This window comes from Bison bison, unplaced genomic scaffold (genome assembly GCF_000754665.1).
Source record: "Bison bison bison isolate TAMUID 2011002044 unplaced genomic scaffold, Bison_UMD1.0 scf7180017864352, whole genome shotgun sequence".
In the NCBI taxonomy this organism is placed as follows: domain Eukaryota; kingdom Metazoa; phylum Chordata; class Mammalia; order Artiodactyla; family Bovidae; genus Bison; species Bison bison.
The window spans coordinates 2,971,558-2,983,440 of NW_011494924.1; the positions used below are offsets into that span (position 1 = coordinate 2,971,558).

Genomic DNA, 11,883 nt, shown 5'->3' on the forward strand with positions numbered 1-11,883 from the left:
AAATATTACTGCTGCTGCTGCTGCTGCTAAGTCGCTTCAGTCGTGTCCGACTCTGTGCGACCCCACAGACGGCAGCCCACCAGGCTCCCCCGTCCCTGGGATTCCCCAGGCAAGAATACTGGAGTGGGTTGCCATTTCCTTCTCCAATGCATAAAAGTGAAAAGTGAAAGTGAAGTCACTCAGTCGTGTTCGACTCTTCGAAACCCCATGGACTGCATCCTACCAGGCTCCTTTGCCCATGGGATTTTCCAGGCAAGAATACTGGAGTGGGTTGCCATTGCCTTCTCTGAGGTAAATATTACTACTCCCCACTTTACAGATGAGCTGCGTTTTGGAGTAGCTAAGTGACCTTCTGAAGCTCCAATACTTTGGCCACCTGATGAGAAGAGTCGACTCATTGGAAAAAACTCTGACGTTGGAAAATATTGAGGGCAGGAGGAGAAGGGGCAACAGAGGATGAGATGGTTGGATAGCATCACCAACTCAACGGACAGGAGTTTGAGCAAACTCCAGGAAATAGTGGAGGACAGGGAAGCCTGGCATGCTGCGGTCCATGGGGTCGCAAAGAGTTGGACGTGATTTAGCAACTGAACACCACCAACAAAAGTGACTTTCCCCAAGATCACAAAGTTTAATGGGATTTAAAACCAGTTTTCTCTCTCTAAGTGCTTTCTATACCCTGTCCACTACCACCTTTTGTTTGTTTTTCAACCATTCACATGCACCACACACCTCCAGCAATTACTCACAGGACCCTGCGATACAGGTCACAAATTAGATTCAAACTCAGCCTGGAGAACAGCAGCACCAAGAACTGCTTGGCTAAAGGACATCTGGTCTACCCTCTTACTTTACAAATCAGACTCAGTGATACAGTATCACTGAGAATCCAGTCTTCTGACTAAAAGTCCTATCTGTGCCCATTGCCATCTCTCCCACACAACACTATGTGACTGTGAAGATGCCTAAGATGACCCTCATTGAATCAGTAAGAAAATGAAAACTGAATTTGTCTGCCTGAGAACAGGTGAAATCCTGTCAAGGAGTATATCTAGCTAATCACCATTTTAAAAGACAATTAGGGGCATCAGAAAACCAAGTAAGATTTTAGGAATGTCACAATTCAAAGCAATGAATTGCCAAGGCCACCGCTGTGATAAATCTTGTTCAATTTTCATTTACAAGCTGCCTGATTGAGAAACACATCAGATTCCTTTACCTGGGTTCATCTCCCGGTAACTGCCTATGCCATATGCATCTACAATATTCTGGAAGCCAGCTGTGAATTTATTTGTCCTGTTAAACGTGGGAGGAGCTGTTTTAGACTGCACTGCTGTCAAGATGGGGACCATGGAGGAGCCACTTAGTTCCTGTAAAAAGAACATATGAGAAGATGTTAGGAAGAATGCCATTGGCTGGGCGTAAGCACATGGCTCACAGCCCAACTCCTGTCACTTACTCGGTGAACTTGGGACAATTTCTTGATCTGAGACTCATGATTTCATCTGAAGTTAGTACTTATGTAATGTATCTTAAAGGAAGTTGTCAAAGAAAGTAGAGTTCCTCCTGATTCTCTGGCAATCTCCATCCTCAAGCTCCTGCAAATGTTATGCACAGTTCTGAGCCCTCTACTCTTCCTTCTGACTTACTCTCTCAAGAGTTTATTCACTTTCCAAATTTTGTTCCTGTATTCCTAATGGCCTTGACCCTCTCCCAAATTTCCATGGGGCAAATAGGTGATGAGACAGGCCCCCCACTGGGCAGAGAGAGGACTCAAGAGCACGGTGAGAGTTACACAAGGTGCCTGAGTGCTCAGCACAACGGCAGGCATGGGAAGCCATCCACTCCCTGCCTTCTGGCTATTGTTGCAGGTGTCTGGCTATCTGTCTTTCCAGCCCGACAAAGCTAGCAGAGGGACAGCAGCACATCAGCACCCAGTACACTCTTGCTAAGATCAAAGAAATGTCACCTGTGGGTAAGACACTGAGAAGAATAGGCCTTTCTGACATGTGCCCACACACTGGGTAAGGACCAAAGGCGTAAAGATAGAGACAATCCTACCAGGTAAGGGTCATGTGACTTAGGAAGCTAGCAATCTGAACACCTGGCAGAGGGCCCACTCAACTGGACATGACCCTCCCCGCCCCCTGCCCCCTCCCGCACACACCACGCCTTGCTCCAGTGCCCTCCTGATGCGCACGGTGTCAGCCACTGGGAACCAGATCTCAGCGATGACACACTGCTGGGTGATGTCAATGTTGCACAGGTTCAGGATGTGATAGATGGCCTTCATCTTCTGCACTTTGATGACCCAGGAGTGCCAGTTGGCAGCTGCTTCTTGCAGGAGGCTCTGACGGTGAGACTCTGTCTGTGTTAACACCTGGCCAAAAAAACAGCACCCAGCAAAACAAAGGACACTCAGGGAGATGACAGATAACATGGCAAAAATGCAGGACAGCCAGACCTGGAGGCGTCCTCGGCTCCTGCCCGCTCCTCTGCCTCGCAGTTCTCACCTGGCCTTGAACTCCTGCACTAGAGGTTAAAGCCCTGAGGCCAGGACTGTATATTCCTTTTCTTCTAAACCCCTTATAGTACTATTGTGATAGGTTGAATGGTGTCCCCGCAAAAGACATGCTGAAGTCCTAAGACTGGTAGCTGGGAACATGATCTTGGAAATATGGTCTTTGCAGATGTGATCAAGTTAAAATGAGGTCATGCTGGAGTAGGGTGCGCACTATTCTGGTATGATCAATGTTTTTATAAGAAATCTGGACACTGAGACCCACAGGGAAGATGTGTGTGATGGAGACAGAGACCGGAGTGATGCATCAACGAAGCAAGGACCAGCAAGGATGGCTGACAGCCACCAGCAGCTGGGAAGATGCCTTAGTCCACTCGAGCGGCTATGATAAAAATCATAGACCAGTGCTTTGTAACAGAAAGTTTTCCCAGTTCTGGAAGGTAGAAGTCTGAGATTAGCATGGTTGAAGGCCCTTGTCTCGGCTGCAGACTTCAAATTCTAACCCAACATGGCAGAAGGGCAAGCCAGCTCTCTAAGGTTCTTTTTAAAGGGGCATTAATCCCATGCAGGAGAACCCCAATCTCATGAACTAATCACCTCCCAAAGGCCCCATCTCCCAATACCATCATCCAGGGCATTAGGTTTTTGTGGGGTTTTGTTGCCTTTTTTTCTTTTTTGCTGCACTGGGCCTTCGTTGTAGCACACAGGCTTTTTATTGCTGCACTCGGGCTCTCTCTAGTTGTGGCAAGCAGGGGCTACTCTCTTGTTAGGGAGCACAGGCTGTAGGGAGCACGGGCTGTAGGGTGCACGGGCTCAGTAGTTGTGGTGCATGGGCTTGCTTGCCCCCAGCATGTGGTATCTCAGTTCCTGGACCAGGGATTCAACCCATGTCCCCTGCATTGGAAGGCAGATTCTTAACCACTGGACCACCAGGAAAGTCCCAGTCATTAGGTTTTTAACGTTCAAATTTTGGGGTGATATATACATGCGAACTATAGCAAAACAGGCAAGCAAGGATCCTTTCCTAGTGCCTTCAGAGGAAGCCTGGCTCTGCTGGCACCTTGATCTCAGACTTCTCAAGACAGAACTGTGGGAGAATAAATGTGGTTATTTTAAGCCACCCAGTTTGCTGTAATTTGTTACATCAGCCAAAGGAAACATACATCTGTTGAAATGCCTTACATACTAAACCTCTCCAATAAATGACAAGTGAATTAATGAATGAAGGAATGATAGGTGATCTGGCCCACATAGGATTTGTTTAAATGGAACCAGTTTTTGTTCTGATGATACAACCCAGTAACACTTTCAGTAACCATTACACAGGGCTACCCAAGACATCTGAAACCTAAGTGTAAGTCTAGCCTAACTTTCATCCTCCTCATGAGACTTTTGTTTTGTTTTGGCCATTCCATCAGGCACGCAGGATCTTGTTCCCTAACCAGGGATCAAACCCGAGTTCCCTGCAGAGGAAGCACAGAGTCCCAACCCCTGAACCACCAGAGAAGTCCCTCCTCATGCAGTTTTCATAAAACCTGGCAAAGTATTCGGGGGAAAGGACTTCAAGGGTAATTGCTTCAGGGAAAGAGTCTCCCTGACGTGACAAAGAGGGAAGAGAGAGGATTAGAAAATCAAACACTGCTTTTTCTGGGAAGATGAACACACACACACATCGAATTTCTAAAGATACTCATCAAGTATCTAGATTTGTGCTGATCAGACAGCAGCCACATTAAATACAAATAAAAATCCACTCCCCCAGCCACATTTCAAATGTTCAGGGGTAACACGTGGCTCACGGCTATGACACTGGACTCACATGCTATATAACATTTCCGCCACCACCTACTGGACAGAGCTGATCTGGAATATACCATTTGATATAGGCCAGCAGCTTTCAGGGATCACTCACAAAGCTTATTACTATTATTGAAGAAAAGTCCTATGTTTTGAGAGCCATCCTAGGTGACAACAGATTCAGTATGAGGATATGAACTGGGGGCGTGTTCATATGTGAAACTTGACTCGCTGCCTTGACAGAATTAATTGCTTGGCTCACACAACCGGGCAATTCCGTGCAGAAAAAAAATCAGCAAGACTGGCTGTTCGCCTTCATTGGCTAGTGAGTTATATCATAGAGGCGGCCTAGGCCAGTCTGGCAATAAAAGGTTCCTTCTATCAGCCTGGGGTGGGGAACTGAAGGCTGACCAGGGCCGTGGTTAACTCTAAGCCCCGGCAAAGCATCCCTGACAAGCAGAATCATCACGAGCTTAGTGAATGCCATCCATCTACTAATTAAGAAGCCTTCTGCAGCAACAGCGAGTCGAGCATAGCAGACATTCCAGCCAACCTTGGAGCAAGCGCCCTGGGAGACAGGACTCATAGGAAATGGCAGGTGTTTATGTCACACGCCTGAATGCCTCACTCACGGTGAGTAAATCTTCCAGCCTCATGTTGACGCCCTGCAGCATCTCTCTGCGCTCCAACGCCAGCTCTGGGCAGGGGTATACAGTGGCTCGATACCTGTGTTTCAAACATTCCATAGGACACACGTGGGTGATTGCCAAGAAGCATAGGCACATCCTTTTCTACTAACCCATCCCTTGTCCACTTTGGTTAGATGACCACTTTCCCCCACAGTAACCATCTAGCGAGCAGCCAGACACTGGATCTCGGCCTACGGTTCCCAACACATGGCTCACACCATCTGAATTAAACCTGTGGTTCTATTATATGAATGGGCTCCACTCAAACCACAAAACCCACCAGCTGGTGTATAAAAACGACTGCAAGCTTAACTAGTCTTGTCTTCTCCCCAGAACTTACTGTTTTGGTGTCTTTTCTCTACTGAATTTCTGCTTCTAAGGGGCTACACATAAGATGATCCAGTAACCTCAGAAACGACTAAGCATGCAGTTTGCTTGTTGTTTAGCAGCTGATAAAGGGGTGAGAAGGAATCAACTGAAATGTCTTTTTCGACCTTTTAAATTTTACACATCAAGATCTCTCTGTTTCTATCCCCAGTTACTAAAAAGCAGTTGCCTTTTTAGCACTATTATCAAACGTGGGAAAGTTATTCAAAAACCTTAAGCAACCTCAAAGAAGCCCTACTCGAGCCTTGCTGTTGTTCAATTGCTAAGTTATGTCCAACTCTCTGTGACCCCCTGGACTACAGCCTGCCAGGCTTCTCTGTCCATGGGAATTCCCAGACAAGAATACCAGAGAGGGTTGCCATTCCATTCTCCAGGGGATCTTCCCCATCCAGGAATTGAACCCATGTCTCCTGCACCGGCAGGAGAATTCATTACCACTGAGCAACCAGGAAAGTTTATTTGGATTTATTGCATAGACCCTGAACTAATCCTGATCCAAATAGCTGATGAAAAGAACCTTTAATAGTCGCTTACCCATCACAGACCTTCTTGATTTTCTCCCTGAGCTGTTCTCCTTGATAAAATATGATGAATATATTCTTTTTAATTTCTTCTCTCTGGAAAATCATAACAGTAAAATGCATGTGTTTAGAATTTATTTTTTCTAAATTTAAAATTGGAAAACTTCAACTTCTCCCAGTTGATTCAAGTTTGTAATATTATGATTGAGGGCAAGGCCACGGAGGCAGGCTGGGTGGAGCCCTCAGGCAGGCTGATACAGCCTCAGAGGGACAACATCGCTGTCTGCTACACGAGAGGGATCACAGCCGAACCTCGTATTCAGCTCTGAGCCCTGTGTTTAAGAGATGTGTTAATAAACAACAAAACACACAGAAGAGAAGGAACCAGGATATGCAAGCCTTAAAGTAAAAGTAGCTGACCTAGCTCACCAAAGGTAACTCATAAACAACATTTATAATTTAGGGACGAATGGTATTTGACATTTAACAAAGACAGAGCCAGCAGTCATGCAGGGATATGAGAGCTGGACCAGAAAGAAGGCTGAGCACCAAAGAATTGATGCTTTTGAACTGTGGTGTTGGAGAAGACTCTTAAGGGTCCCTTGGACAACAAGACCAAATCAGTCAATCCTAAGGGAAATCAACCCTGAATATTCATTGGAAGGACTGATGCTGAAGCTCCAATACTTCGGCCACCTGATGTGAAGAGCCGACTCATTGGAAAAGACCCTGATGCTGGGAAAGATTGAAAGCAAAAGGAGGAGGCAGCAGAGGATGATGGTTGGATGGCATCACTGACTCAAGAGACCTGAGTTTGAGCAAACTCCGGGAGACAGTGAAGGACAGGGAGGCCTGCTGTGTGGCAGCTCATGGGGTCTCAAAGAGTCGGAGATGACTAAGCAACCGAACAATAACAATGAAGAGCCGGGTCTAATGTTTGACTTACATACTCACTGTATGCCCAAAGGAACACTAATTAAATGCATTTTTAAAGTCCAAGTCTAACATTTCATAAGAAAAGGAAAATAGGTATTTCACAAGCATATATGGAAATGTTCAACCTTAACTGTAAGCAAAGAAATGCATTTTTTTACTCTTATTTAGTTTGGGGTGGGGAGTGAAGGTAAAATTATGAAACCCGTTGTTGGGAAAGTGATAACAAATCCTACACACTCATTACACATGACTTACGTCTCAGGTATCTTTGGAATCAGGTATGACTCCACTGAAAAGCTTCTTGTCAGGACATATCAAGGGTCATGAAAATGCCCACACCCTTTAAGCCAGCAATCCTATTTCCTTGAATTCATATCATGGAACTAGTTCAGAAGTAAACAAAAATTCACATGCATGATGATGCTTATCATAGTGTCTATATTCTGGAGAAAAATTGGAAATTAAGTGTCTAAAATCAGATAATGAATGTCACATCAACTCAGTGGAGACATTACATACCAACTGAAAATATCAAAATGAATTGTCTCTTTGGTAGCTGCTCATGGGAGCAGGAAAGGGATATTTTAGGATTCGGGGAGCCGCCTGCTTTACATTATTTCCAAAGGTTCCCTCACCCATGGAGCACCACTCCCACCCACGGTCCTTTGCTGAATCTCTTAAGATCTTCTTGTCTCTGGATTCACCAGACCCAGGAATCTATTCTGACCACACACCATCTGCTCAGTGACCTTCAAAGTCATCAGGCTAAAGTCATCTTACTTTATAAATACTCTCTTTACCACCAGGACTACAGAATGTCAAAATACGATTATGAAAAGTAATGATTCAATGTCACATTTTAAAATATTAATATTTATAGGACACACTGTAATACAGGAGGGCATTTATATTATATAAAATCAACAGAAGGCAAAAAAAAAGATTTCCAGGTTTTAACTACAACCATATTAAATCATACCTGCCTATAGCTATGGATTACAGAAAAAGAGCACAAGAAAAAAATAAAAATAAAGACATGAAAATGCTGAATTTTTGTATTTTTTAAAAACAAACTTTTTTCTTATTTTCTATGAAGTTATTTTCCATGAAATAAAGCTTAAAATTGCATTTTTAGCCTTTATTTTTTACACTAGATTATGATTTTTTTTTAGAAATAAAGCAAGCTTCTTGGAATTAAAAAGTGGATTTAAATACTAACCAGAAGGGTGGAAGAAGCAAATCCTACAAAACTAGTAGCAGTAACATGTGGCACTCAGTGAAGGAGACCCTCAAAATCTTCATTCCAAACGTATGGTCTGCTGACGACCAGGAACCAACTGCAAGCTGGTTAACAATGCGGGCTCCTGGGCACCACCACAGACGCAATGAATCAGAATCCACACTGAACAACATCTTCTGCTCAAGAGCACCCTGGAGCTTGGAGCACACTGACCTACATTAGTTATCAGGGCTTTGTGATGAAGACACAGCTGCCAACCTATGCGGCACCAGTACAGCAAAGTTTCCAGGAACTTGTCCAGTTAAGTCATTTGGAGGAATGACCACTTATGAGGTGCTAACAAGACTCAGTCCTAGAACTGACCTTTCATAGGTATTTTTGAAAAAGGAGGGATGGGGAAGAAAAAAGAAAAGAAAGGAGAAAAAAAGGAAGTAGATATTAACTTCATAGAGCTAAAGACTCAGGATTTGAGAGAACAAAAGCCCCCTGGCAGGGCAAACCCCTCTGGTGGGGCTACAGGAAACTTATGAGAATGTTTTCCGCAGCCTGAGATACCCACTGTAACGGGATCTTCCAGAACTGTGTCCATCTCACTGAACTTTATGTAGATGTTTCCTCGGCAAATTCGCCACAGCAGCCTCTCAAAGGAAGCCATCCTCTCCCGGTTGACCACACCGGCTGTGAACCTGGGCAGTCAGAAGAGGAGATATTACTGAGGCACAGGGAGTGGGTACAGGCAGAAGACCCCATGGGATGTGAAGATAAGCAGACAGAAGGTAGAAGCCCACTGCCCTCTAAGCAGGAAGGAAGGACATGGCCCTGCTTAGCACTCTGGATCCCAGTCCCAATGAACCCCAACTCCCCTCTGACCTCCTGTTTCCTTTGACATGTCCACGTGTCCTTAATCATCCCAATACTATACGTTCACTTATTTGCAATTAACAATATGACAGACCATTCATTATATCATTGCAGCTAAAAGAAGCAAGTATTCAATCTGCTCAACAATGGTCTCTATGCATTTATACAAATAATGTACTAAGACTGAAATGTATGTATTGCTGTCTTTACATCTCTACTTATACAATCATCTAGGTATCTAGATAAGTTTCTAACTCAAACTTTTCACATTAACTTAAAATGGTTACTTTCATTGGCCCATTATTGTAAATATATGTTACCCAGTATTACCTTCTGATTAAATATTTTCAATACATAGTTTCCTTTCCTTTCCAAATTCAATGTCTAGTGCTCAAATAGCAGTATCTGCTGAATAAAGAACTAGAATTCCAAAACTCACTCTCAATTTTACTTCAACAGTAAATGAAATCCCACCATTTTGAATCATCACATGTTTTGGTGGGTATTATCATACTCTATTACTTCTACTTGTGGAAGACGTGACTGCCCAACTACCACATTGCTAATTACACTTCAAACTTCACACTCCAAATCTATTATCAAAACAGTATTTTAGAGACAAGGCAAAAAAAAAAAAAAAAAACATGTATCCCATAGCCCTCCAGGGACAGTCGAGAAACCCTACCTAAACAATTTTCACTATATCCTTCCCACGTGGAGACAATACAAACGGCGCACTCTTCAGACTCAAGAGTGTCAGTCTCACCATTAAAAAGATAACACTGCCTACACCTCCATCAACCAGATCAGGTTAAACTTGGGTTTTTTACTGGATGGAGGCCCATAATCGTGTGAAACTGTCCTCTTGTCAGTCATGATTTGTCCATTCATTCATTCACTCAAACAGTCAGGGAAATCTACCACATGCCAGGCACTGAGCATGCAGACCAGGGACCCAACTACATATAACTTTCAGAGCAGGAATTTCACTGACCCCAGCTTTCCACTGATGTACGCAGGCGTAGGTCTCAACTCCAGGAGACCGGAAGTGTCTTCTACAAAGAAATCATCTGCTAAGTTGGCTTCTGTCTGAAAGTCAAAGAATCACTATTTTCATTTAAATGTACTTAGACTATCTTAAAAGCACCCACATCGCATGACTTCATCTGCTTTTACATAATTACTCAATTTTCTACAAATAGAATTCAGAAGACCTGATGCTTAAACCTAATTTAGTTTTCTGTTTCAAATAAAGATGTAACTGTGTATTTTTTTTTTTTTAACTGTGTATTTAAAACAAGGTCTCTTCGTACCCAAATCCCAAATCTGCTCAAACTGATTGTTGTGCTTTTTTCTGACTTCCATTTCTCTCTGGGCCATTTGGGCCACGTACTTTATTAGTGAGCTCCTTAAGGCTGAGCACCGAAGAATCGATGCTTTTGAACTGTGGTGTTGGAGAAGACTCTTGAGAGTCCCTTGGACTGCAAGGAGATCCAACCAGTCCATTCTGAAGGAGATCAGCCCTGGGATTTCTTTGGAGGGAATGATGCTGAAGCTGAAACTCCAGTACTTTGGCCACCTCATGCGAAGAGTTGACTCATTGGAAAAGACTCTGATGCTGGGAGGGATTGGGGGCAAGAGGAAAAGGGGACGACAGAGGATGAGATGGCTGGATGGCATCACTGACTCGATGGACATGAGTCTGGGTGAACTCCGGGTGTTGGTGATGGACAGGGAGGCCTGGAATGCTGCGATTCATAGGGTCACAAAGAGTCAGACACGACTGAGTGATTGATTTGATCTGATAATATTTTTGCATTCATTTCAACCAACGCCACATGCCACCCTAACCCTCACCACCCACAGCCCAGCCAGACAACAGAAACATCACAATTTACTCATATTCCAAACCAACCAGTTGTCAAAATAGAAATTTGAGGTTCTAGAGAAAAGGGCCCTTGAATACACAGTCCCCAAATTACAACCTCAAAGAAGTCCTGGGTTTTCTTCAGGAGATGTTTGAATTCCGTCAGTTCTAGGAAGTTTTTCTTCAAAGCCTGATAGTTCTGATTGGCTTCCTGAAGCTCTCCTTCCAGTTTTTCTAGAGCAGTCTTTGCAGGAGGAAAAAAGAAAGTAAGCCAGGCAGAAAGCACTATGACATTTACTGTACATTAACCACAACAAATAATATCAAGTATGCAGAGCATCACAACGTAGCTTGAAGTTGAGAGACCTGTTCAGTCAAACTCAACAAGACTGTAGAGCTGAAAGTACAGACATCACTTTGCTGACAAAGACCTGTATAGTCAAAGCTATGGCTTTTTCAATAGTCATGTATGGATGTGAGAGATGGACCATAAAGAAGGCTGAGCACCGAAGAATTGATGCTTTCAAATTGCGGTGCTGGAGAAGGCTTTTGAGAGTTCCTTGGACTGCAAGGAGATCAAACCAGCCAATCCTAAAGAAAATCAACCCTGAATATTCATTGGAAGGACTGAGGCTGAACCTGAAGCTCAGTACTTCAGCCACCTGATGCGAAGAGCCGACTCATTGGAAAAGACTCTGATACTGGGAAAGATAGAAGGCAGGAGGAGAAGGGGACAACAGAGGATGAAATGGTTGGATGGCATCACCAATTCAATGGATGTTGAGTTTGAGCAAACTCTGGGAAATGGTGAAGGACAGGCAAGCCTGGCATGCTGCAGTCCATGGGGTTGCAAATAGTCAGACATAACTCAGTAACTGAACAACAAGTCCAGCCATGGTCATACACTCTCAGGAGTTCCCTTATCAAATGGGGAGGACCAGAAAACACTCTGGGGAAGGAAAATGAGCTACATGAGAAGTCAAGGGATTCCGGCAAGTCACATATCAGCAAGGGGATTTTTGCTTTTGTTAAACAGGTAACAAGTATTTTTGTTTCCAAGTTTA

General features: G+C 43.9%; 1 protein-coding gene across 3 annotated transcripts in view; it reads right to left on the reverse strand.

Moving 5' to 3' along the window:
* The window catches only part of ATP6V0A4 (ATPase, H+ transporting, lysosomal V0 subunit a4), a 71,672-nt gene that overhangs the window by 28,681 nt on the left and 31,108 nt on the right, over nt 1-11,883 (reverse strand). For all 3 annotated transcript variants that reach the window (XM_010854929.1, XM_010854930.1, XM_010854931.1), the window contains 7 exons: nt 10,938-11,063; nt 9,947-10,041; nt 8,651-8,777; nt 5,929-6,011; nt 4,951-5,044; nt 2,168-2,380; nt 1,220-1,370 (listed from right to left, as the gene is read on the reverse strand). In XM_010854929.1, coding sequence (XP_010853231.1) covers nt 1,220-1,370; nt 2,168-2,380; nt 4,951-5,044; nt 5,929-6,011; nt 8,651-8,777; nt 9,947-10,041; nt 10,938-11,063 — 889 coding nt within the window. The remainder of the gene's footprint in view (nt 1-1,219; nt 1,371-2,167; nt 2,381-4,950; nt 5,045-5,928; nt 6,012-8,650; nt 8,778-9,946; nt 10,042-10,937; nt 11,064-11,883) is intronic.